At 40.8% G+C, this 27,632-nt stretch overlaps 1 protein-coding gene across 5 annotated transcripts in view; it reads right to left on the bottom strand.

The window, feature by feature from the left end:
- The window catches only part of lrba (LPS-responsive vesicle trafficking, beach and anchor containing), a 192,523-nt gene that overhangs the window by 22,633 nt on the left and 142,258 nt on the right, over positions 1 to 27,632 (bottom strand). For all 5 annotated transcript variants that reach the window (XM_088418509.1, XM_088418513.1, XM_088418512.1 and 2 more), the window contains 4 exons: positions 23,825 to 23,965; positions 21,096 to 21,215; positions 15,856 to 16,008; positions 2,791 to 2,958 (listed from right to left, as the gene is read on the bottom strand). In XM_088418509.1, coding sequence (XP_088274635.1) covers positions 2,791 to 2,958; positions 15,856 to 16,008; positions 21,096 to 21,215; positions 23,825 to 23,965 — 582 coding nt within the window. The remainder of the gene's footprint in view (positions 1 to 2,790; positions 2,959 to 15,855; positions 16,009 to 21,095; positions 21,216 to 23,824; positions 23,966 to 27,632) is intronic.

Consider the following 27,632-nt stretch of genomic DNA (forward strand, 5'->3'; position numbering starts at 1 on the left):
CGGTGAAAAATAATGAAGAGGCACCGATCCATTACCCAACAGCGTGTGTAAAGCAAAAGTGTGTGTAATGGGCTTGGCCTGTGCATGTGTGCAAATGACCGCCACGGCACGGAGCGCTCATGAATCTGCATGCGTGTGTGTGTGTGTGTGTGTGTGTGTGTGCGCGGCTATAAGGCCAAAGCACATCTGGATGGGAATTAGGTTGAATGAGGTGATAAATCAAAGATGCAGCACCCCTGGCGCCGCCCAAGCCGCAGCCACTGAGCATGAAGGGCGTCTGAAGACGACTCCTCAAGCCTCGAGCCTCGGCTCGTCTCCGTCCGGCACAAAAGACCGTCGCCTCGATTATTGGCGTCGTATTTGTATCATTAGAAATGCGCGAGTGCTGATGATAAAAAAATCTTCCCGTGGCAGAGCAAAGCGTTTGTTGGAAGGAAAAGACAAAACAAAACAATAACAACAAGAGTTGAGACTATTTTAGATACTAATTGAACCGCTAATAACCATGCGCGCACATACGATAGCCTGCTTTGTGTTCCAATTGATTTGCTCTAAATTTGAAAAGATAAGCATACGCTTCCTGTCAAGGCATTTTAACGCTTTAAATTGGATTAAAGCCGAACTAGCAACACATCCCAACTTCTTGCTATATTGGGGAGGAGCTAGTTTAAGCGGGTTTGTTGGTAGAGTGTTAGCATGTTCGTGTAACTCCACTTTCCATACATTATAATTTTTCAAAGTATCTGTAAGACCTTTAGTTTTAATGGTAATGTTGTAATATGATTTATTAAAGTATCTTTCATATATATATATATATATATATATATATATATATATATATATATATATATATATATATATATATATATATATTAGGGTTAGGGATAGTGATAATATCGCTATATTATTGCAATACGAAGTGATGCAATACGCATATTGCAATACAACGTTCATTTTCCAATATATCACGTATTGGTCTTGTTTAAAATTATGTTTATATTTAGTCATTCAATCCCAAAGACGTATTTTCAAGTATCTTTTTAGGAATTTTAGATATTCAACCCCAAGTACTTTATTTTTACATAATCATTTATTTATGTATTTATTGATTTCCACAGAAAACTGTTTTGAGATCATACTGTACCCTAATATTTGAAAAACTGTAAATTTTAAGTGCCTTTTTTTGCCTTTATGGACGTCCTGGCGTCACACTTTTGAATGTCCTTCATTCACTGCCAGCAAGGTAAAAACTGATTTTTAACGTCTATCGCAGTCACTGGCACTGAATGATTTAAGTGTGTAGTATAAGTACAAGTAGTATCATGTACTCATTTCATGTCATCCCAGTAAAAATGGATCTTTGACGTCTAGAACCGTCAATGGCAGTCAATGAGTTGATACGTTCATTAAAATGAAAGCAAAAATCCAATTTTTTAGTCCATGTTGACATCTAAAGTTATGTTTAATTTGGACATAATCCAAATAAAACCCTAACCTTGGACCTCATTCTTAAAGTAAAACCACGCACAGGCCATTTATTTATTTATTTTTGTCAACTATAAGCTGATAATGATTCCAATACGACGGGCCCAAAAACTGAGCAAAAGCCGATGGGAACGCGGCCAACAAGCTGGCTCTTTTCTTCTTCTTTTTTTTTTTTAACTTCACATCAGATTGGTGAACTTGTCAGGAAGTCGTTTGCGCGGCTGCGTTTTTCTTTGCGGCGTTGGCTGCGCGTCGCTTTGGGCCCAAGAAGTCGGGAGCGGAGCGCTCGGCTCGGCCATACGGCGCATCGTTCATACGCGGGAGCCATTTCCCAACTAATGGCATCTCCATGAAGAAGGGGCGGGGCGAAGGGACGCCTGCTTTTATAATAATCACATTATACATCCATTCGGCCTAATGCGTACGCGCGTTTTTTGCTGAGTCGGCGCGCACGTAATGTAACTTAAAGCCTTTGTCAAACAAAACAAATACCGTAATTCCCCTAATATGATTTTCAACAAAATGAAGGGCAAAAGTTTGGGTGCTTTCTATAAAATGTAACTTAGAAATGAGCTTGTTTTTTTTGATACCATTTTAAATCAAACAAACAAACGTGCACAGATGCTTTAAAAATAATGATTGAATTGTTTCAGGAAAATATTAGTTCATAAAACAAATGAAAGGTTAAGTAGGTTAGTCAAATTTAGTGTTGTAAAAAGACAGATCCCCCCCCCATAATCGAATGGTTTGACCCAATTTGTCATGTGCCACCTCTCGTTACCTGTCAAGTTCATTCTTTATTTTTGCGACCATATCTCTACTATGATCCCAAAAGAGGACACTTTAAGTTGAATATTTTTCTGTGAACAAACATTTATTGAAAATTAAATCGTATTTAGATCAGGTCTGACACTTTTTGTTCATTTTCTTTGGGGGGGTGGGGGCAAATATTAATAATGAAGTTAATGATTTATTTTTGTGACAAGATCTCTGCAGTACAGCAGCTCGTGCTAGTTGAGGATGTTACAGCATTATTTTCAATAAAAGAAGCAAGCTGACTGAACCAATGTCCGAGTCCATCCTTGTTCTCACAGGAATATTCCTAAAACGGAGATGATGTAAAGGCGATAATGTCTCCATCTGATTCAATTAGGAGTTCACTGATTAGATTTTAGTTAGGTAGGATGTTTTTTTTTTCTTTTCATCCAAAACAAATATTTAAAATCCAAACAAAACTAACAAAATCTACATAGCCAGTACGTTTGGGTTTTCCAGGGTTTAAAGGGATACTAATGTACGTCTTACCTCTCTGAGCATAGGGTCAGTGATGGAGCTGAGGTTGACGGCGCCTTCGTAGGTGAGATAGTAGAAGACGTTGAGGGCTCTGGTGGCTTCGGGCCCCTGCTGCTTGTAGCCAAAAATCAGATCGATCCACTGGTGGAGCTGGCACGACACAAACTCGCTCTCCAGGGCCTGTAAGGTAACGTTTTGGGATTTTTACGAGCGTCATAGAAACAAAAAAATCTCAAAAAATTTACATGAAGGTTCTAAGGTTGGAAACTGACATCAAAACACCTTTGGGCTAACATTGCTAATGTCGCGAGTCACCTGGATTCGGTCCTGTTTTAAAGGAGCAAATAATTGTTTTGAGTTCATTTTTTTCAAATGCTAGCCGAATGCTTTCCGATGAAATGATTGTGTTGGTGTTAACGTACGCAATGCGAATATACGTTTTATACCAGTTCTTGACGAAAAATTTGGACAGAGATATCCATCTTGGTATCTCTTGCCTAGTTTACCTTTTTTTCATGTTACAAAGTGGAATTCGAAGATTTTTCGCTCAGTCACGCTACGCTCATACGTCACTAAGATGCTGGTCTGCTATTGGTTGGAGTCACAGCGTCACAAAGATGCTAGTCTGCTATTGGTCGTCGTCACGGTGTTATAAAGATGCCGATATGCTCAAGACTTGATCTTGTGTGAATACTTACAATAACGCATTTATTGTGCATTTTAGTGCTTAATTCAAACTTTTTTTGGTTAGCCATGGGATTGCTAGTGATGTTAAAGTGAGAAGTAAGAAGATGATTATTATAGAGATAATCAAGAAACACAAAGCTCAAGTCACGTCACTCCAAAGCTAAATAAAATTGCATTTTTCCATCAGAGATTTTTTATTTATGATGGTATTTAATTATGTACATGTAAATCATACATAAGTAGTACCGTATTTTCCGCACTATAAGGCGCACCCTCAATTAATGACATTTGAAAACATTTTTCCATATATAAGGCGCACCGGATTATAAGGCGCACCCTCAATTAATGACATTTTTTACGACTTTTTCAATCACAATATAGTAATACTCAAAGTAATAACTCAATAACTCTAAATTCTCAATAGCATAATAAGTCAATGTCAATATGAGCAACCTTGTTCAACTGTAAACACGCAAAAGAAACCGCTAAAGCTTACTTTATCACTTCATTACCCATCTACCAATCCTAATATTGATCCATATATAAGGCGCACCTAATTATAAGGCGCACCATCAGCTTTTTTTTAAAAAAATAAGGCTTTTAGGTGCGCCCTATAGTGCGGAAAATACGGTACTTTCTACACTATTTTGTTACATACTTTTAATACGTATATAAAACTACGATACTTTTACCTGTTTTTTTGCATTCATTAGCTACTTAGCATAGCCGCCATACAACGATTTCACCTTACGATCCCAACCTCGGAATGGATTATACATATTGATGACACGAGATGACGACGTGACAGCTGTGCGCCATCGTTGTTCATCGCGTCATCAGCGAGAAGCGGTAATTCCCGAAAACGTCGCCGGAGAACGCCGGCTCACCGTTCCTGCCGCGCCACCCGCCAGTGTATCCCCCCTCCCCAAAAAAGAACTCGACGCGTCCATATCTGATCACAGGGGGGGCATCCGGCCATTAAAACAACTCTTGTCGTCCATTAGGGAGACGTTGGCAGAATTGTCCGTCTTTGTTCTCCCCTCTACCGAGCGCGGCGCCCAACAGCGAGACGCTCGCCGCTTTGCCTCCTCATTAGCCAGCCAAGGAGGGGAAAAAACATTTATGGCGGTCCTCGTAAAAAGAAGGCAATTGTGTTAATTTGTGTAAAGCTGTCGGTGCCACAAAAGCGCCTCTAAGCAGGACCAAATTAGAATGAGGCAGCCTTTGATTGTCATTGCTGCCTTGTGTCACATTAATTTGCGCCGAAACATTAGCCGGCGCTGCACTTAAACGGCAATTTATATCATTTAAATTTTTACGGCGCGAGCCCTGGCGCATCCCTCACTTAAATGCGACTTTCTGACAGCTCGTTCCGCCGCTAATTCGTCCCCGATCTCTTAATTACTTGCTCGCAATCACATAAGAAACCGCGGGGAGAAAACAGGAACTCGGGCACGGAACGGTACGCCATTTTTGAACGCCATTTTTGAAATCGTTTTCAAGAGCTGTTTCAAAAGGAACTTCTTTTTCCTACACGGAAATGCTGAAGCCCTTTCCGGTATTTTTCCGACTTTTTGATCTTTACGTCGAAGGAAAGGCATTGAAAGGAGACAGGAGGGAGCTGAAATTTTACCCAGATGGTGACGACATGTCAAAGTTCAACATCGTTATCACACAATCAGCTGTGCCGTCCTTTGGCTAAAATACTGCAAGGAAATGACCTAAACGAAGGTCAAATTACTGCACAAGTCTTATTCCCTAAAGTGAGCGATAATTGAGTATTAAAGTAATTGATTAACTAAAGTACTTCAGAAAGTACCATACCTAATGTAATTGATTACTTCAGCACTTAATCAAAAAGTCATGAATACTATAGTAGTTAATTACCAATAGTGATCAATTAATTTCACTTTTGTACTTGACTCATTCGATGCCATGGACGCATTTTCACGTTTTTTAAGAGTCCAAGCATTCAATCCCAGATACTTAAGTATCGGTTTAATACTTAAGCATTTGGAAATTAAATGTACTTAAGTATCGATCTAATACTTAAGTATCGATTTAATACTTAAGTATTTGGAAATTAAATGTACTTAAGTACCGATTTAATACTTAAGTATCTGGGATTGAATGTCTCGTTAAGGAAGGACTCGTAAAAAAGGACTCGTAAAAACACTGACAGGGTGGCATGGAAATCCCGGAACTGGAACAGGTGACGATAATCGGTAGCAAAAAAAGTGTCTTACAAATGTCCTTGGGATTTATTATCTATTGTATTTATTTATTAACTCGTGCTTCTCAAAGTTCCGAACAAAAGCAAGACTTGCGAAACCCCAAATGTCGCGCGACAAAGTATGTTCAGTTTTGACGGTGTGCCAGGTTGGTGTGGAAGCAGCAGAAGGTTTGGGCCAGATAGCAAACTCCTGAGGTAGGATCGAAAAAAAGCCAAGCGGGATTATTGATGGACCAATTAGTATCCGGTTTGTGTGCCACCCTCATCCAGAGGGGCCTCTGAGATAATTAATGAATAATTTAGAAGCCTTTATGTAAATTATGATGGGGGCTGTTAGAAGTCACCGCAATCCCACGTTACTATTGTTTCATATTTGACAAAATGCACGGCTGGGATTCGCATTTGTCATCGGTAGCGCGATTAGTCTCACAAACAATAACAAACTGAAACGTCAATGTACAGTGGACCCCCGCCATACGACGTTAATCGGTTCCAAAGTTGAGAGCCGAAATCGTCGTATGGCGGGTGATACAAACCTATGCTAAGTCGCTAATGCGTGCAAAACCCCAGGTAAAAACAGTAAAATTGTATTTACATATTTAAAATAGTATAGTATTACTTGTACACATGTATAATATACATGTATATAATTAAATAAGGTATCGATGAAAAAAGTATAATGGAAAAAAAAATTACATTCCCTAGCTAAGCTAGGCTAGCCTAGCCTAGCCGAGCCTCCGTATTTCTTGATTATCTCCAGTTTAATTTCCAGAGTACTTATCTTCTTACTTCCCACCTTCCTTAGCATAATCGCCATTTCAGTGACACCGTGACGCCGACCAATAGCGGACCAGCATCTTCGGGACGCCGCGACACCGACCAATAGCGGACCAGCATCTTAGCGACGTATTCAGTGACGCATATAGTGACGTATTGGTGACGTGGTGCGAATCGCAGAGCCATACGCACGCCAAATTGAAATTTGTAATAGTTGTTGATGCTGTAAGGCGGGGAAAAAGCTGTAACAAGGGGATGAGAAACTTCGTATTCCACTTCGTAACAACGGAAGTCCACTGTAACATTGTGTTAGTCCTTAACATTGGAACAAGCTGCTAAAAACAAACAAACAAACAAAAAATCACTTTATTCATCTTTGGTCAAAATACGCAAAGGATTTGGGATCCACATAGGTCCAAGCGCCGCCTATTGAGGACCCTCTCTATAGCAGTAAGACATGTCTTTTCCAAAATCCGTACTCTGTTTTTTTCCTTCCAGTTGAGCAGAGCCGTCTTCCAAATGCCAACGAAAATACACCAAAAAATAACCACCATGCCCAGACTGTGTCAGATTACTTGACTTATTTTCCCCTTTGAAACATAAAGCATGTCGCCGGACCAAAAAAAAAAACCTCTCCCCCCTGAAAAATCCCCAGAGACGTCCGCAGATGGACACTTTGACTGAGTTGCTGTCAAAAGCCGACACTTTACAGGCACCGTATTTGGATATTTTCTAAAGACACTTTATCCTTCCGTAGATGCCAAGATACTAAGTGAACATTTAAGCAGCTGGCTGACACTTAGTTTTTCTTGATCATCATCTCGAAAACGTCACCTAAGAACTTGTTTTTTTTTTGGTATGAAACTTTTAGGCCATGACTGTGATCCTTATTTTCCTTATGCGAAGACTGAAAGGCCACCAACAGGTCTTTGATGGCTCTATGAACACACAGTGAGAGGGATTTCCATGAGTCAGAAGAGTTTCAGCTCTAAAAATCTTTTTAAGACGTTCACGGAAAGCCAAACGCTAACAAGTCCATGCGCTCATTTGCATGCAAACGTAAACAGAAAATATCTTTTTTACGTTGTGTTTTTGAAGAAGATACTCAGTTTAAATCTCTTTGGGAAAGAACTATGTTAAAATAAGAGGAGGAGCTTCAAATCAGGCCACATCCTTACAAAAGTCATGAATAGGGAATATTATGTGTCAATTATGAACAAATTATCATGATTCCCCAAACATAGGACGCACCTGTGTATAGTTTAGGGTCAAATTCTGGTATTTTCAATAATACCGTCCATTGAAGCGAACCAAGAGTTTAGCAACCATGTAAAAACGATAGCAAAACAGAATAAACCTGATCTTCCTAGAGTCTTCATATTTTCTTGTGTTCATATCCAAAAGTTACAGTGCACATTTGTTGCAGGTGTGTTTCAGATGTCCCACATTGTGAGCAGTCAGTGAACGCTTCGCCAGGGTAACATCGCCAGTGTTTTTCCCTTTCCTCGCGACACAGCTCCAGTTCTTTTTGCCATGAAGTTGTGCACCATCCATATTCTATCAGTTTATTATTGTGTGTAGTATATGCCAAAAGACCGCAATTAATAAATACCTTTTCACGTTCTCCAATTGGCGCACACTTAATTGAATCAGAGATGTCACAATCTTTACATGATCCTCTCCATTTAAAAAAAAAAATAATAATTCACACAAAAATTACTTTGTGTGAAGGATGGACTCGGACGTTGGTTCAGTCTGCTGGCTTCTTTTCTCGAAAATAATGCCGTAACAACCGTTAACAGCCAACCGACGTCCGACTTCTAACTCATCGAAATACGGTGATTATTGTGAGAATACAACCGATATAAAAATGCACATCTGTGCGTCAAAACTGGAATTATGTGGATCAATCTTTCTCAAAATCGCATTTTTAAGTTACCGTTTATAGGACGCAGCAATACTTAGTTTTGGGAAAATAAGTGTGTCATATTTCAGAAATGAAGGTACTAAGCAAAATTTTTGCAGAAAATATTTCGATGAAAGGTGTGATTTTTACCGATGTATTTTTTGCAAACGTGGACCCGCATATGCAGCGTGTAAGTGTTCACTGTTGGTAAATTCAAATGAGTAAAATCTCCATAGGAATCCATAACGTCTCGTCATTGACTACAACTGCCCCCTTTTGACTTTTTGATTTTTTTCACCCCCGCCTTCTCGCCCCTTGCAGTCATCCGATCCTCGAGATCAACTCCCTTGGACTCGCCCCGTTCCCAAGGTTGACAAGCGCCCTGATTAAAGGCCTTATTAACTCGCTGTAAATGAGAAGCCGACTGTCATCCGGGGAGCCCGCGCCGAGGGGCCCGCCTTGACACGGATTGGGGGGGTGACGTAAGGAAGGGGAACCAGCAGTTTCCTTTTTTCGCAGATGCGTGTGTGCCTCGGACCCCCGTCCTCCACCTTCCGAGCCGCTCCGCTAATTAGCCGGGTCACAGCCGCGAGAGTTGCGGCCGTGGGTCAACGGCGGCGCTCGTCGGCGCCCCGAAACCCGAAACCCGATCTTTCAGCGTCTCGATCTACCCCAAGAGAAGACTCTCGCGGAACGAGCGGCGATCGGGGCCGGTATCTCTTCAAAACAAACACGTCACGTCAGGCCGGGGGCGGCTAAGTGGTCCAATTTACGGCGCGGGACAAGCAAGTAAACAACACTGATTGGGGAGTAAATGGGCGAAACTAATGGCGCCGACCGCACGTCTTGGTTTGGTTTCATTTTGGAGTTTGACGAGGTAAATGCCCATGTTAATCCTGTACATCTGTAATGTAAAAGAACGGGGCACTTTACAAGATCTTGGGGAGGCGTGGCCAAGGCTAGCTCGAGGGTTCTCCAAACAAAAATTGAGAAACGCTATCAGCGATGAAAACATTTTCATACTGAATTAAATAAGCACACAAGCGTATTGACAATTCATATTTGGATACTCAATAGCCATTCATGTTTTATTGTTATCAATAACAACACATTTCCAATTCGGCAATGGACATTTTTTTTTAATTTGCTTAACATTAAAGCGAGATTTTAGACAGCTCTCTCATCAAATTTTCACACATTAGACTCAGCCCGGTTTGTTCAAAAGTGATCAGTAGCAACAGCAACCATGCCAGGATGTCAGCATCAAAGTATTGTAGTCCATTAAAATGAGCTGAAATGTCAGCATTTTTTATTTTTTTATTTTTTGTGCCCCGAAAGGGCAATTGAATGTAATGACGGAACAATGTGGCATTGCTTACATCGGGAGTCGCGACTCACTCGTGGAGGAAGCGCTTGTGCACTAAGTAGGAAGAGACGTCATTGTCGCTGCGAAGAATTTCAAAATGAAAACGTACGATATTTAATATGAGGGCTAGGGTGTATTTTGAAGTGTTTGCTGGCCTTTTCACAACATTTGGTGGTGTATTTTACTATCATGCTTCGCATTATCCTGCGTATTCTACCCCCCCCCCCCCCAAAAAAAAATTCAGATCTTGCACTGCAGAAATTTTGCGGCTTTTTAAACTTACGAGATCCTCTCGTACGAGATCTCGGCCTTTTCGCAATATTTAGCGGTGTATTTTACTGTCACGTAGTGCATTCTCCTGCCCCCCCCCCCATCAAAACAAACAAAAACAAAATTCAGATCTTGCACCGCAGAAATTTTGCGGCTTTTTAAACTTGCGAGATCTCCTCGTACGAGATCTCGGCCTTTTCACAACATTTAGCGGCTTATTTTACTGTCATGTCGTGCATTCTCCTACCCCCCCCAAATCAAAACAAACAAAAACAAAATTCAGATCTTGCACTGCAGAAATTTTGCGGCTTTTTAAACTTGCGAGATCTCCTCGTACGAGATCTCGGCCTTTTCACAACATTTAGCGGCTTATTTTACTGTCATGTAGTGCATTCTCCTGCCACCCCTCCCTCAAAAAAAACCAAAAACATATCTTGTGCTGCAGTAACTTTGTGCCATTTTAAACTTGCGAGATACGAGATCTCGTCCCATCTTTAGCCTTAAGCTAAATGTGGTTCTTATTGGAATCAAAAACGATAATTCTCCTAACTATCGCTAAACATTCCGGCTCCGGCTAAGCTTATGTCTTGAACGCTTCTGGCTCGCTAAAAAGTTCAACAGAAGCCAAATGGACCGACACGACTTGTCCGTTGAAGAGACAGACAGATAAGGACGAAGACGTCTGAGAAGAAGAAAGGAGCTTATCCGGGAGGATTGAAGAGAAGGACAACATTAGCGAGCCGGCATGTCAGCGGCAGTAGATCAGCGCATTTCTCAGGCTCTCCCGCCGTGATGTCATCGAAAACGACGAGCGAAATAGCGGGAGGGGGGCGCTCGTAAAAGGCGGTAAACATGTCCTCCCCTGCCAAAGGGCCATCCTCCTCCGGCGAGCACCGTCTGACATTATCCAGATCTCCGCGGGCGCCTCGCCGCGCCGCCCCGTTCCCATCGTGCGGCGGTGAAGGGCGCTAGCGAGATTAGCGCGGAGCTAACGGGGAGGCCTCCTGACACTCGGTCAGTCAGCGCGCGAGTACGTCTTGCGGTGGTTTACCTCGGCTCGCACGTGCGTAGCTGCTGGGAATGACATTTATGCGCAAGCTTGGATAAAACGGGAATGTAAACAGATGTCACATGACGCTTCATTATGGATGCCCGCCGCTTCGAGCGCTCCAGAAAGTGTGGGAAGCAATTTTGCCGTTCTGTGTCATAAAGTAGATCAGATCATACATGACGCATAGCTAACGAAAGCTAGCTTACGAGTAACGACGTCTTCAAACGTAAACCAAGCAGATCTGTGAGGTCGCTCGCGTTGGTGAAAAGAAGACGACAAAAAACAAGGGGAAATCTATTGTTATAGTTTACCAAATACAGTGGGCCCCCGTGTTACGAGATGAATCCGTTCCGTATGGCGGGCAATCCAAACCTACGTTGAATAGCTAATACGTTTAGAACCCCAGGTAAGAACATAGAAATTGTACGTACATATTAAAAATTGGGACCAAAATAGTATAGTAAGTGCTATGTATATTTAATATACATGTATACAATCAGAAAATATCACAAATAAAAAATTTAGATTTATTTACCTTTGAGTGGCGCTTGTTATGCCCATATTCCCTAGTCAGGTTAGCCTGGGCTATGCTAGCTTCGTATTTCTTGATTATCTCCTGCTTGGTTTCCATATAAATCATCTTACTTCCCTTTAACATCAACTAGCAATCTTGGGACCCACGGCAAACCCTTTCCAGTAAAATGCGCTTTTCTAACCACTCACAATAGAACAAAGCTTTACCGTTCCGCCATTTTGAAACGAGCGAGGCCGACCGATAGCAAACCATCATCGTAGTGACACGTTGCATGGAGGTCGTTAGACCGCAAAAGAAAATAAGTGCAGTTGCCTAAAAACGTCTGCAGATGGAGACAAAACAACACAAATACAGCCAAGCCGCTAGGGTCATGACAGTTGTTTTTCTCGCCAAACCGGGAAAATACCGTAAAGCAGGGACGAAAAAACTCAGCATTCCACATCGCAAGATGAAAAAAATGTAAGCTAGGGACGCTGTAACACGGGGGTCCACTTTACAGAAATAAGACTTGCAAGTCAAGGCACTAAGCATCCGCACATGATGCCATTAAGAACCGAATGCACACCGGTCGTGCGAGCGAATCGCCGCACGGAAATATTTCCGCGAATATCTTCGACACGTGGGATTTGATTGACGGCGAACCGTTTGGTAGGATGTGGCCGGAGACGACTCGATTCCCCACCATTTACGAAAGCCTCTTTTTACAGAGCGACTTTTGGAATCGTTTCAATTCCGCTGGTCTGCGCTGTATCAAATGTACAAGGCATATATTTCCACTTGACAGGTACTTCAATGACGGTTTTATGACCATGAAGTGGACTACGTATCCGTTGGGAAAGTCTTGAGTGTAACTGACAAGGCCGTGTTGTGGTGTGTACAGATGAGGCTTGAGCATGTGGGAAAGCTCCTTAGCGAGAGTCGGAAGCGTCGCTCACGTATCTTGACCCCCTCGACGCCGGCAAAAATTCACAATTCGCCGTTTGCAAAGCGTGCGACTTATAAAGCAATACCCTCATGTATATGTACAGTGTGTGTGTATGTGTGTGTGCGCTTGTGGTTTTGTTGGTCTGTCAGCACCATGACGAGCGCAACATGTCTGCTGGTAAGCAAATATGAACTACGGATGTGTAAAATTTTACTGATTTGGACAGGAATGGAAAATCTTTTTTGGGGGGAGAATTGTTTGGATTATTATGCATCAAATAATACACAATAAATACAGTATAATCCTATCACTTATTTCCTTTGAAGTTGGTCGAAATATTATTACTAACGTTACAGCCTAAGAACCTCCTGGGAATTTTTTCTTTGTTTTTCTAATGAAGCAAATTAGCCCTCTAAAATTGAAATATATAGACAAAATCGTATTCATGCCAAAATCCGGTAAAAATAACATACAATATTACAATATATACAACATTTACAATATTTCAGGAAAATATACTTTAAATTAGGGCTGAAACAAGTATGAGTACTTCAAGTACCTCAGTTCAAAAGAGTGTTCAAAGCATTTTTTTTTTTTTTTTTTGTCAAGCCAATTGCAGCAACAACTGTTACTGCTCTGCATGGCAGAAAAACATGCAGCAAATGCTGCGAGAAGGCCAACTTCAAAATAAAACTTGGTTTTCCAAATAATATATGGCCATTAATGCCTTGCTACACTTTTATTTTGGAGTTTTTCCCAGCCCAACTAAATTAAAAAAAAACCTAAAAAAAACCCAACTAAATGTCATAAATATTAATAGTTTAAAAATAATTTAATAATTATATAATAATAATCCAAACATAATTTAATTATATAAAATAAGAATTTTAAAATAATTTAATTATATAATATTATAAATAATGCATCATTCTACAATATAATAACAATGATAATTTAATAATTAAAATAAATTGTTATTAAAAGAGAATGTAAAGAATTGAGCCATTCCCCATTTGCGTTCAAACGATCAACGCCAACCGTTAGCACGTCGCTGGCGTTTTCCGTGTCGTCGGGGCAACAAAGGCTCCCCGCTGCAGTGTGTTTCCAAAACAGAAAAATAACAAGGCTCGCGCGCAGCGTATCTGTTGCGGCAGTCATAACTTACGCTGGATTACTTTTATTGCCCGGCGAGAAGCGGCGGCGGCTCCAAAAACACGCCGGCGACGACGCGTTCAATCCTTTACTCTGAGAGGCTTTTAATGGCCTCTCCAGATTGGACCTTAATTAGCTGTTAATCATCTCGGGCTCATAACCGCGAGTGGAGACAGCGGGTCGGAGTGTGTGCGTGCGCGACTGAATCCTTGTTGCGGCGAGGCCATTAGTGCGCCCGGCAGCCAGAGTGAGCCGAGGAGCCCATTAAGTCCTTCGCTCTTCCGTCTACGCTCAGCGCCGCGCTCATCCCTCTGGCGACCGTGCCAGCTGACACCCTCAAATGCCAGCGATCTGTCACCGGGGCCGGCCTGTCCGCCCACCGGTCCGTACGGCCACCTTATCCTTTGGCACCCTTTGGGTTGCCCTTTTTCTGGATCGAAGCCAGGCCATCCTCCTTTAAGGGCCCGTCTCAATACGCCACCAGGCTCAGGGTTTTTACAAGTCGACCGATAAAAGACCCGCTGTTTCGGTCCTCGCTTCGCGCTGCCGTTTGCAAACGTGTTTCGCCACGGGGTCGGGAGAAAAGTAGGTGTGGCGTTGCGAATAAGAAAATTGGAAAAAAAAACAAAAAAACATTTGGCCGCATTTGAAGGAGGCTTCGAATTTGGTAAGCCTCTATACACTCATGAGAAAGCAACCACGTAAAATGCAGCCATCTTGGAATATATATATATATATATAATATATTTTGCCAAGACCCCCCCAGGAAAGACCCCCCCCCCCCCCCCAAATAAGATTACTATCGATAAAAATTGTGTAAGTACCGTATACCTAAATCTGTATCCTGTATCCTGTATATGATGATGAAACTTTAAGACATAGCCATTAACTGGTCTCTACCGCCACCTACTGTCTTGAGGTGAAACAACAAAATGTTTTCTCTTTGCTGACGTAGTTTGACCACTGCTCAATTGAATTTTGTAAAAATTCCTGGAAAATCAATGCAATAAATCCTATTTAAATGCAATATTAATCAATTTTCAGCAACTGTTAACTATTTTTACAGTGGTTATAAATGTTATAGCTTAGTCTAAAACTGAAAAAAGTGCATCAAATTGCCTGGAAAAAAAAATAACAAAAAAATTTTGCAAAACTCGTCTTTGTAGCCTGTGATGTGATGATGACACTTTAAGACATAGCCATTAACCGGTCTCTACCGCCACCTACTGTCTTGAGGTGAAACAACAAAATTTTTTCTCTTTGCTGACATAGTTTGACCACTGCTCAATGGAATTTTGTAAAAATTGCAGGAAAATCAATGCAATAAATCCTATTTAAATGCAATATTAATCAACTTTCAGCAACTTAACTATTTTTACAGTGGTTATAAGGGTTATAGCTTCGTCTAAAACTGAAAAAAGTGCATCAAATTGCCTGGAAAAAAAAAAATAAAAAATGTTGCAAAAATCGTCTTTGTAGCCTGTGATGTGATGATGACACTTTAAGACATAGCCATTAACTGGTCTCTACCTCCACCTACTGTCTTGAGGTGAAACAACAAAATTTTTTCTCTTTGCTGACATAGTTTGACCACTGCTCAATTGAATTTTGTAAAAATTCCTGGAAAATCAATGCAATAAATTCTATTTAAATGCATCTCCAAAATTGTAATTATATTGGTTTTGTACGGTCCAAAATTTGGACAACGGTTATTTTTCGTCCATCTTGCATTTTAATCATTTTAATCATCTGCTGGAAATTTCAGCTCCCTACCTGTTTTATTCCCTATTGGTGATATCACACAAACAATCAAAGGAACTTCCATAATTTGTAACATAATGCCACAAGGGCTTAGTTCCAAAATGACTTGACCTTGTACTGCGATAATAATTTGATTTTAAGCACGTTCGAGCTTTGAGGCCCGGAAAAACACAAAACGAAAGCATGCAGATGGACATCCCCGCCCCCCTACCCCTACCCACCCCTCTGCAGAAAAAAAAAAAATTACAAGGCATGATTAATGATCAGGGTCCGGTCATATTAACCGGCTGGTTAGCGAAGCCCAGCAGCCGCAGAAAAGGTCGAAAGGCCTGCAAGCAGACGGCCGACGAGAACCGAGCCAACCACGAGTTCCCCGTTGAGATCCCGTTCCACGGAAGCCGCCGCGGGGCTTACCTGCCGATTGATTCGCACAAATTCCTCGGGGGTCTTGGCCCAAGGGGGCAGCTCCACGTCCGACACCGCCGTCCCGTCTTCCATCACTCCCAGGTTGTACGAGTTGGAGTTGACAAACATCTCAGGGAGGTAGTAGAACTCCGGGATCAGCTCCTGCAGTGGTAACAAAACAATGATGTTCTGGAGTCAAACCCAGATGGCGGACATCCTGCCTTTTTTTATGATTTTTGGGCGACAAATTATTATTAATAATTCATTTTATGATTTATTGTTGTGAACAGAGCTCTAGTGTTATCCCAAAACAGGACGCTTTATGTTTCATATATTTCTATGGACACACATTTATTTATAGTTACTTCTTTTTGAGAACAGGTCTGAAGCTTTATGTCTTATTTTTTTGTGGACAAATATTTATTAATAATTAAGTTAATGCTTTATTTTTGTGAACAGATAGTTACTGTTATCCCCAAACAGGACGATTTATGTTTCATATATTTCTATGGACAAACATTTATTTATTGTTATTTTTTTTTGAGAACAGTCTAAAGCTGGATGTCCATTATTTTTTTGTGGACAAATATTTATTAATAATTAAGTTAATGCTTTATTTTTGTGAACATATCTTTAATGTTACCCCAAAACAGGACGCTTTATGTTTCATATATTTCTATGGACACACATTTATTTATAGTTACTTCTTTTTGAGAACAGGTCTGAAGCTTTATGTCTTATTTTTTTGTGGACAAATATTTATTAATAATTAAGTTAATGCTTTATTTTTGTGAACAGATCTTTACTGTTACCCCAAAACAGGACGCTTTATGTTTCATATATTTCTATGGACACACATTTATTTATAGTTACTTCTTTTTGAGAACAGGTCTTAAGCTTTATGTCCATTATTTTTTTGTGGACAAATATGTATTAATAATTAAGTTAATGCTTTATTTTTGTGAACAGATCTTTACTGTAACCCGGAAACAGGATGCTTTCTTTTTTTTTTTTTTTTTTTTTTAAGAACAGGTCTGATACTTTATACTGATTTTTTTTTGTGGGAAAATATTTATTAATAACTTTTTTATAACATATATGATCCAAAAGAGGACACTTAAGGTTTTTTTGTTTTTGTGGTCCAATACATAAAGTTTGAAAGGGTCTAATGTTTAATCATTCCGACACTGATGGTGCATTTTAATTCTTTTAGTTTTTATAAATATATATATATATATATATATATATATATATATATATATATATATATATATATATATATATATATATATATATATATATATATATATATATTTTTTTTTTTTTACCCAAGAATTGGGTTAAGGGGTACTTGGCTGCAAAGATATTTTACAGGGCATCACTGAAAAAAATTGGAGAACCACCGTTCCGGATAAGGGTCCCTAAGACTTTTATGTAGGTCTCCTGACGATAAACATCTCCCAAATGTGATTTGCGCCCCGATTTTGTACCGGTATTCCCTTCCCACAGTCAGCAAGCGGACGGGACCGCACATCCGATCCCTTTGCCATCCACGACGGCTTTATTCAAACAAACGAGACATTGTCCGCATGTAGAAGGGCGAGACGCAACGGGGTTATGACGGCAAGACGCGAGGCCTTCCCCGACGCTAACAAAGCGGAACTTGTAGCGTAATGAGCGTAAAGGAGAGCAGACAAAGCCGCCCTCGGGCTTGCCGGCGAATGTTATTGTTAGCGGGCATGCTTCTCCAATTAAAAGGCGGCGACCAAGCACGATGCCTCATTGCTTGGCCCCGAAGTGTAAACAGCGAGGGACGATTAAGGCGGAGCTTATGCAGAAGTACGCGCTGGACGTGAAACCATATTGCGTTTGGCTTTGATTTAGCGATGCTAGCTTGCGCGCTGCGGAATGACAGCTCCGCTTAAGTGCAATTTTTTTCTGCGGACAAATGTTTATTCATAGTTATTTCTTTTGCAAACAGGTCTGACGCTTTATGTTGAATTTTTTTTTGTGGTTAAATTTGATTAGTTAAGTTAATGACTTATTTTGGAATGATGTTTTGATGTTTTTTTGTTTTTTTTTTGTAAACAGAGCTTCACTGTTATCCCAAAAGAGGTCATTTTTGTATTTTTCTGTGGATAAATAATTATTTATAATTTATTTTTTTAGAGAACAGGTCAGACACTTTACGTTGAATATTTTTGTGGTTAAAAATAATAATTGTTAATGACTTATTTTTGTGAACAGACAAATATTTATCAATAATTAAGTTAATGATTTTTTTGGGGGGGAAATAGATCTCTACTATAATCCCAAAAGGTCATTTTCGTATTTTTCTGTGAACAAATAATTATTTGTAATTTAGTTTTGAGAACAGGTCAGACACACTTTAGGTTGAATATTTTTTTGTGGTTAAATATTAATAATTATTTTAATGATTTATTTTTGTGAACAGATCTCTCGTGCAATCCCAAAAGAGGATGATTTATATTTAATGTTTTTCTGTGCGCAAGTATTTATTGATAATTATTTTTTTAGAGCAGGTCTGACAATTCATGTTGATTATTTTTTGTGGACTAATATTTATCTTTAATTAAAAGTTTATGGTTTATATTTGTAAACAGATCTCGGCAGTAATCCCAAAAGAGGACAGTTTAATATTTTTGTGTGGACAAATAATTATTTATAAATTATTTTTGAGAACAGGGCTCACATTTTATGTTGATTATTTTTTGTGGACAAATATTTTTTTTAATAATTAAGTTTTTTTTTTTTTTTAAACAGATCTGTTCTATGATCCAAAAGAGAAAACTTCATCTTGATTATTTTTGGTGAACTAATACAAATAAAGTTTGAAAGGTTCTAAACTGTTATAAATCAGACACTGATGACATGTTTTAAGTCTTTTTTTTTGTTAGTTTTTTTTTAAACCTAAAAATGCTTTGCACTGATTAAGGGATACTTGGTTGAAAACTTATTTCATCGCTGAAAAAAAATGTCGGAAAGCACTCATTTAAAGGATCAAAAATGTAATTGGCGGTAGAGAAAAATCTTGGTAGTGAATGCACACAAGGTGAGAGTTAACTTTTGAAAAAATATATATAAATAAATATTTTTTAAAAAGGGGGTCAATTTTAACCCCTTGCCTAACCTGGGGGGTGGGGGGGTGGGGGGCTTCTGACTGTGTATAAAGAGGCCAACAAGATTTGCAAGCAACACAAACAAATGTGGATGTCGTGCAAAGAGCTGATCAAATGAGCAAGCAAACGCGAGGGCTCGAAAAACAACACGCCACTTAAATATCCTCACTGCGAAGAAAACAAAAAAAAACACAGGCCCCCCTCTTAACGAGACCCCCGGCTGGTTGCTGGGGGGGGGGGGGCACTATCGTCAAAATACACAGAGAGCAGCAAAATGCGCGTTGGCCCCTTTCCTGGGCCTGGTCAGAGGCCAGCCCCTCTGATCCCAAATCCTGTCCCGTCACGGGTCACTGCCCCAACCCCCCCCGCCACTCACCCCCTCCCTCACAGTTACACTTCCACTGTTGCTACCTATAACCTCTGTAGACTCCTCTGATGCCTCTAGGCTGAGGCTAGGGGTCAAGGGATTGGGGGGTCATGCTAGCGTCACCCGGACTAGAGACACATTCAATCTGGGTGTTGTATCCTATTATCACCCTTTTTCTCTCTCTCGCTCTCTCTTTTTTTTTAAAAGAAGAAATAACACACTGGGGCTTTTTACCCTCGGGCGAGGAGAGAGAGGACTTCCATGAATGGCTCCGATGCTAAAGCTAAATGGTATACTTAGCGCGCTAAATTGAAACGTCTCTTTACTAATTCCTCTTTTGCGTCCCGAGTCAATGTGTGCGTCCGAGCAGAAAAAGTCGACGGACGTGTATTGAAAATTTTTTCGGGGGGGGGGGGGGGGGGGGGGGGGGTCCGGGGTTCCTTGTTTTGAGGTGACCTCAACGCTTTCCGTGCCGAGCGTTATCAGACAGTGAAACCTCCAGAGGGACGCAATATTTAGCATTTTCACGCAAGGCCAAAACAATATTGTGGGTTATGTCTATGTAAATATGGGAGCTGACACGTGAAAAATTGACTTCCATTCTTCAGTTATGTCTTGTTATCGTTTCTGATACACACAAAGCGGTTTCCTATGACCAAAAATAAAACATTTTGATTGTATAGAGAATACTGGGCAGTTTTTCTTTTGGAAAAAGAATATTTATTTGGGGTTCACGTGAAAAAAAAAAAAAAAGAAAAAAATAAATAGCGGATTGCGATTGGCTGATACGCCATTGTCGGGATGCGGTCCAGATGCTGCGATCGGAGAGCAAAATGTCCGCTTTGGCAATCAAGCGGCGGCCAACTACGCTGTAACGCGATCCGCGTGTTTTATCGCCGGGGCGAAGGGGGGGGGGGGGTGGGGGGGTGGGTACTGGAGCGCAATCAAGCGTCAAAAGCCCCCAAATTCGGTGACCCGGTGCCAAGAGACCCTGAGCTGGAAACGTTGCTTTGACATCCCACGTCGGACTGTAAATGTTTTAGGGGAGCGCTTAAAAGTGTGCGAGGGTGACCCGGGTTGTTTTTTTTTCTTTTTTTTTAGGAGGGGGGGGGGGCCCACGGGGAAGATTGAAGTCCAGGTTATAGCCCGGCTGAATGGGAGACAGATGAGGATTAGTCTTCGGCTTTGATCACGAGACCGGGAAGCTTTCATTGCCACGGGACAGTAATTGCTAGTGACTGGCCATGGCTATTCCTCTTTTCCATTGCCGCTCTTCCTTGTCTGCAGGAATATTTCACGGGCTTGTTCGCGCCATGCGGTGCAACCTCCCACCGCTCCGACATGAAAAGGGGTCCTCATATTTATTTAGTTTTTGCTGGTCCCACATTCGTCATTCCATCATTATTTTCGAGCCAGGCAAAATTGTAAACATCAGTCCTACTAGAGGGTGAAATTCGACCCTTTTTTTTTCCTGGTCCGTCATTCGTCAGGCGCTGGTCTACTTCTGTTTGAACTCATGCTAAGTCATTTTTCTGTTTTTGTACTCATATTTAAAGTTAACACAATGTCTGTGGTTCTACAGTTACACGACAAGTGAAAGACAACGCAGTAATATAAGTGTAACACGAAAACAAAACAGCCAGCTAAGGGGTGCAACCCTCGGCCACAGATGTCAAACTCCAGGCCAGGGTGGAGTTTGAAAAAAAATGTCTCCAATTATACAGTGTTTGTTTGTTCTTTACCTTTACATCTGATGTGTCTCTCTGGCAGTTTCTCCAGGCACGGGCCACCGACGAGAACGTGCGATCGGCGTGGTCAAACTTGCCCCCTTGGAAGTTTAGGAAGAACGTGGTAAAAGGCTCCTGGTGAATACAGCAAAAAAAAACAAAAACGATTGGATCAGAACTCAGAGCAGTTGCTTTATAAAATCAAATGTCAAAAAATGCTATAAGGTTGGCAGTCATTCTAGATCCGGCCTAGATCTAGAACCTGAGGTTCCGGAGACGCGTGCAGGGCTTTCGTCCTTATGTGGTTTGTGAAAATAAATAAATAATGCTTAATTCGACGACGTAACAAGCCGCGTACTTGAATCGATGACGTTCGAGCAATCGGGTGATAGGGCGACATCTATAGGACGCGTTTGGTACCACAAAAAACAAACGCCCGCCGTTACAATGATATCATCTTGTATCCTTACCGCCTGTCGCAATGTCAAATAGTGACATAACAGCGATTTTACAAATACGACGAGTCGTTCGGCGCCCTCGTAAATGCGTTTACGCTTGTAACAAACATTGCGGTCGAAAGAGAAAAAAAAAAAAAAAAAAACGCTATTCCCAGTGAGCTCCTAAATCCAATAACGCTCTGCAACCGATGCATTTCTAATCATGTATAATCTTGTTAAGACGGATCAATGGCGGTCTCGCCGGCCCCGAAGTCCAGGTCAAACGCCCGCCGCGTACCGTAAGACGCCGGCCGCTCGCCGCTATGCTAACAAATAATTTCTCCAATATATAAGAGGCTGACGTGAGGGACTTTTATGGGCATTGGAGAGTCTTAACATGAGGCTCGAGCGGTAAAGCGGTCTTAGCGTAAACCCGCTAATGATGCTCGTGGATCAATGCTGCAGCTCTACTGGGACTCGCTGACAATGGTGAGCTAGTGGCGCAATAACATACAAAGGGGGAGGGGAAAAAAAAAAAAAAACTTAGTAACCTCCCCATCCCCGGAGGGCAGTATGGCCAGATTGATGGCATCCACTCAACAGAGACAATATTGCGGTGTGCACCGAGTCTCTTAAAAAGTAATTTCAAGCAGAAGCCATATTTGATTGCGGCGCGTTGCCCTTTGAGGCCTTAACGTATTAAAAGCAATGAGAATGCGAAAGGTATATTACATAAATATACAATACCATCTCAGGTCCATTCTTGTCCTTCTAAAAGTTGTTTGTAGGTTCATAATTACCGTGAAATTGAAGCTAGCAGATTTGCTATTATGTGTTAGCGTTAAGCTAGCAGAGCCTCAAAGTATTGTAGTTTGGTTAAAGGCACAATTTGTAATTATTTGTCTTTTACTTTGTTTGACACTGTTAGCATTAAGCTAGCAGACCATCGGACAGCCAGCCAATACATGTCCTTCTAAAAGTTGTTTGTAGGTTCATAATTACCGTGACATTGAAGCTAGCAGATTTCCTAATCCGTTTCATTATGTGTTACCGTTAAGCTAGCAGAGCCTCAAAGTGATGTAGTTTGGTTAAAGGCACAATTTGTAATTATTTGTCTGTTGTTGTCTGTTGTTGTCTTGTTACTTTGTTTGACAGTATTAGCATTAAGCTAGCAGACCATCAGACAGCCAGCTAATTCATGTCCTTCTAAAAGTTGTTTGTAGGTTCATAATGATCGTGAAATTGAAGCTAGCGGATTTGCTAATTCGTTTCAATATATGTTAACATTAAGCTAGCAGAACCTCAAAGTATTATAGTTTGGTTAAAGGCACAATTGTAATAGTTTGTCTTTTACTTTGTTTGACAGAATTAGCATTAAGCTAGCAGACCATCGGACAACGTGGTTTGAGTAAATGAACAGTTTGTCATTCTTTTTGTTTTATATTTAGTTTGACAGTATTAGCATTAAGCTAGCAGACATTCATGGTGTAAAGTATTGTGGTTTGGTTTAATGCACAATAAGTAATTTTCTTTGTTTTGTATTTTGTTTAACTATTAGAATTAAGCTAGTAAACCTTTGGCAAAGTAATGTGGCTTGCTTAAATGCACATTTTTTAATTCTTTCAGTCTAGTGGTCCTTCGTTTATCATTAAAAAAATCAGCGATAAGTGAATTCTGTGAAGTAGCTGTGTTTTTTTTTTTTTACAATTATTGTACAAGTTTTAAAATATTGCATTGATTGTCAAAACGTGGACTTTCAACATGCCGTCCCTTCTAAATGTTTGCAAACGGGAGGTTGAGAGGTACACTTAGCAGATATCCAATTTAGCCCATGTCGGACTCATTTACTGCCATTAAAAATTGGAAATATTGTCAATTTTGGACATACTAAAAACCCGGTTTTATCATGCATTTTCCTCAATTTTTGCATGAATCCTTTAAACAGCAACTCGCTAGGTTGCAATCGACATTTTGTATTGAAACCCAAAAACCACCGGGGGGCGCTAGCATATATGTTTTCCAAGCCTTTCAATTACTTAATTGAGTGGCTTAGCTTGACTCCCATAATGCAAAGCTATGCATTGTGGGACTTGAGGTTTACAAAAGACTTCGATCCAAGAACTAAATGCTGAATACTGAAGTAAATATACATATGTGTGGATAGGGCTTGTATATATATTGTATATTGTATATATATTTATATTTGACAATGTTATGACCCTTTCAAATTAAGTTGGATAAAATAAGGCCAGGTTAGTGAAAAATCCCCGGACTCGCAGGGGTTAAAGGGCATAATAAAGTCCTTACCATGCGCAGTAGCCACATGAGGGTGAAGCTGGAGGTGGAGTAGTGCGTCCCGTAGTGGAATTTTGGCACCTGGTCGTCATCCCACGACTCGAAGCGGTCGGAGAAAAAGGCGGCCCGCTTGGGGTTCAGAGCGCCGATGGGCTGCGGAGGGATTTCAGCGTTAGCACGAATAACTCAATAATAAGCACTCGAATAATCCTGTATAATGTTGTGAGAAAAAAAAAAAGGATTACGTTGTATTAATTTGCCATCAGTCTGAAAATAAAGCAGCAGCCCTTTGTCTGGTGCCTGTTATTTAAATCCCCATTTATAGAAATCACTTTCAGGACGCTTCGATTTTTATTAGTCCTCTGCCGGCCGCGCCTCATTTTCTAAGCCCCCGACCCTTAATCCATCACATACGCACAAACGTAGCGGATCAATGCTAATGGAATGATGGCCTTTTGAGGATGAGGGCCGAGCGGGGCGCCGATCAATGGCGTCTCTTTCATATCATAGGCCGCGCTTGTCACAGGCGGACGCGCGCCCGACCCGGAGTATTGATTTGCGCTTGGGCTACTGTTGGCCGTGGGTGTAATGGGGCGTGCGCGGCGTCTGTGCCGCGATCTTCGGTGAAACGGCGCGCGCGGGGGAACCAGGCTTCTGCCTGATGGCGGCCATGCGTGTGTGTGCTCGGTCGTTCCGGATCGGAAAAAAAGAAATGAATCGAATCAGCGCTCGAAATGCAACACTCTGTTTTTTTATTACCTTGTTCCATTTTCCCTTGAAAAACAAAATGCTGAGAGAAAATACTAAAAAATAAAGAAAATCAACATTCCGAACTCAAAGCTATATTTACGACTAACGTGTTCAATTTTTCCTTGAAAAAAAGCTAAAATAATATTAGAGAAAATGATAAATACTTTAAATACTTACTACTTCATTATTATACTTTATAATACTTTATTTTTTACAAGCTTGCTCTATTTGTTGTTAAAGGGACAGTGTGTAAAATTTAGGCAGTTTTTCATTAAAAAGGAATAAATTAAATGATTGTAAATTAAAAAAAAAAAAGTGTTCTTAAAGACCAATAGTATGTGTTAGTTATCAGTAAATTATAATACATGAGGGGTGGCACTTCTCAGGAGGCGGCCATGTTTGTTATAGTTATGCACGACGGTAAATGCAGCATCTGCAGCACCCCCTGCTGTCCGTGATGAAAAACGCTCTAAATCGTACAAACTATCCCTTTAATTAATTCTGATTAAATATATTAAAAATTCGACGGTTTAAAATCAATATTCGCTAAATGCAATACTGTATATTTTTTTACTAGCTTGTTCTATTTTTCCTTGAAAAAAATACACATGTAGGTTAAATATATGGACAAAATATTTTAAAATGCTACGGTCTGTCTTTGTAGCCTGTGACACGATGATGACACACTAAGAAATAGCGATTAACTGGTCTCTACCGCCACCTACTGTCTTGAGGTGAAACACAAGTCAACAAAGAATTTTCTGTTTGCTGACATAGTTTGACCGCCGCTCAATGGAATGTCGCAAAAATCGCGGGAAAATCAATGTCATAAATCTTATTAAAACCCATCTCAAAAATTGCAATTATAATGTTTTCTATGGTCCAAAATTTGGACAATAATCATTTTTGTACACAAAATCTGGCACGCCCATCTGCGATCACATGGAAATGTCAGAATCGTTTCGTTCCCCTCCTTCAGCTAATCGGCAACAACAGATAGCGCTAGCAAAAAAAAAAAAAATACCCGAGCGAGCGTGTGTATTGTGTGGATTTACGGAGTGGCAGCGCAGCGCTGTTCCGCTCCGGGTTGACAGTGATACACTGTGGCTTCCTCGGGGGTGGGGGTCCGCCGGGGTGAGGGGTGAGTACACATGGTGAATTATACATCACGGCCATTGCTCTGATTTATAACCCTAATAACGGCCGACTCATTAAAAAAAGAAAAGGCTTGAAGGAGGCATATAAAATAAGAAATAGTGAAAGCGCCGCGGTGACATTGCGCGAGTGCACGCGCGCCGGCCGACCCCATGTCGTTAATGCCGTAAATTATGGCGGGGGGGGGGGGGAGGTGGGGCGGGCGGGGGGTTACTGTAGATACAGCAGCTAGGTGCTTTGCAAGAGGCAGACAGCGCCTCCTACAAATTGGCCCAATATGTCAGCGGGATCCAGACGAGAGCTTCAGATAAACGAGCCGATCGCCGAGTCCTAATTAGAGCGGAGGGTTAGCCAGAGGATGCTAACACGCGGCGGCCGTAATGAGATAAACATCTGTAAATTGCTCTCGGAATAATCCGCAAAGAATTAGTTGGAGTAATTAGAAGGAAGAAACGATACCCCGGAGGGTCGGCGCAGTGGCAATTTTCGCAGCCTGCGAATTGCTTTGAATTTTATTGTACATAAAAAGTACGTCAGAATATTCCCAAAAATGGGATGATCGTATTTTCCATACCGTAAGGCGAAATAAAAAGCCTTTAATTTTCTCAACTGTTATGGCATTGTTTACAAATGATGGAAAAAAATATGATTTTTTTTGTTACATCTTCAAAGAATCAATGGGGAAAAAAACAGTAGGGAGCTGAAATTTCCAGCAGATGATTACAACATGTCAAATGTCAAAATGCAACGATTCGGACATTTCTATGCGATTTCAGCTGGACGTGACAGATTTTGTCGACAAAAAATAACCATTGTCCAAATTTTGGACCATTATATTACAATTTTTGAGATGCGTTTAAATAGGATTTATTGCATTGATTTTCCTGCGATTTTTACAAAATTCCATCGAGCGGCGGTCAAACTATTTTTGACCGCTGTCTTGAATGACTTGTGTTTCATCTCAAGACAGTAGATGGCGGTAGAGATCAGTGCACTAATTGTTTCTATCTTTCCAGTTCTCTTTGTTACCAAATGTACCCCCCAAAATATGTACGACATCATTATGGACAAATCCAAGCGTTTCACACCTTTGGGGGCGCGTCTCCGAGAGTTTTAGAGTTAGAGTTTTAGAGTTTTTGTGTTGATCGTGAGCGATGACCGGAAATAGCCGGTCGATAATTTGGGCATCGCAAGTAAGCCACAAGTTCAAATGTTCAATCCCAGATACGTATATATTTTGATATACTTATTTACATACATTTTTTCAAATATTTTCAAGCTTCGTCTAAAATTGGCTGGTACTAAAACCCTTACCAGAAATTTTATACATAAGCCGCGACTTTTTTCTCTCGCTTTGAACCCTGTGGCTTATCTGCAGTTACCTTTACTGGCCACCAGAGGGCAATCTCCCAGTAAACAAAGGAAGACAGAAGAAGACGCAATCAAAGTATTGATATTATTAAGCATTGATTGGGACACTCGACTAGTAAATGCAAGCAGGCATGTTACTGATGTGTTGGTGCAGTACTCTAACAATACAAGTGTGTTATGTTGAAAATATGTATATGTTTCTGAAATGCAGGCATGTTTAGTCTGTGTAGAAGGCATGATAACGCTGTAACCAAGCAGTTTGGAAAAAAATGTAAATTAAAAAAAAATGGTAAAAACTTCCACGTACTATATTTCAAGGACTATCGTTGTGCGCCTGTATATTGCAGCTATCGCAAGAGTGAAAATGGTTGTGGGGGGGGGGGCGCCCGGGGGATAAACATATGGGCCACGCATGGTTCAAAATCAATACGCCATTAGCCTAAGCGGCTACGAAGAGTCCGTTCTAGCACGAGGCCGAGCATCTTCTGCTACATACTGTAGCCACCGCAAAAAAGTAAAGTCAGCGCTTATCGAGACTACGACG

Source organism: Hippichthys cyanospilos, chromosome 7 (assembly GCF_059441005.1).
Source record: "Hippichthys cyanospilos isolate Australia breed blue-spotted pipefish chromosome 7, RoL_Hcya_1.0, whole genome shotgun sequence".
Lineage (NCBI taxonomy): Eukaryota > Metazoa > Chordata > Actinopteri > Syngnathiformes > Syngnathidae > Hippichthys > Hippichthys cyanospilos.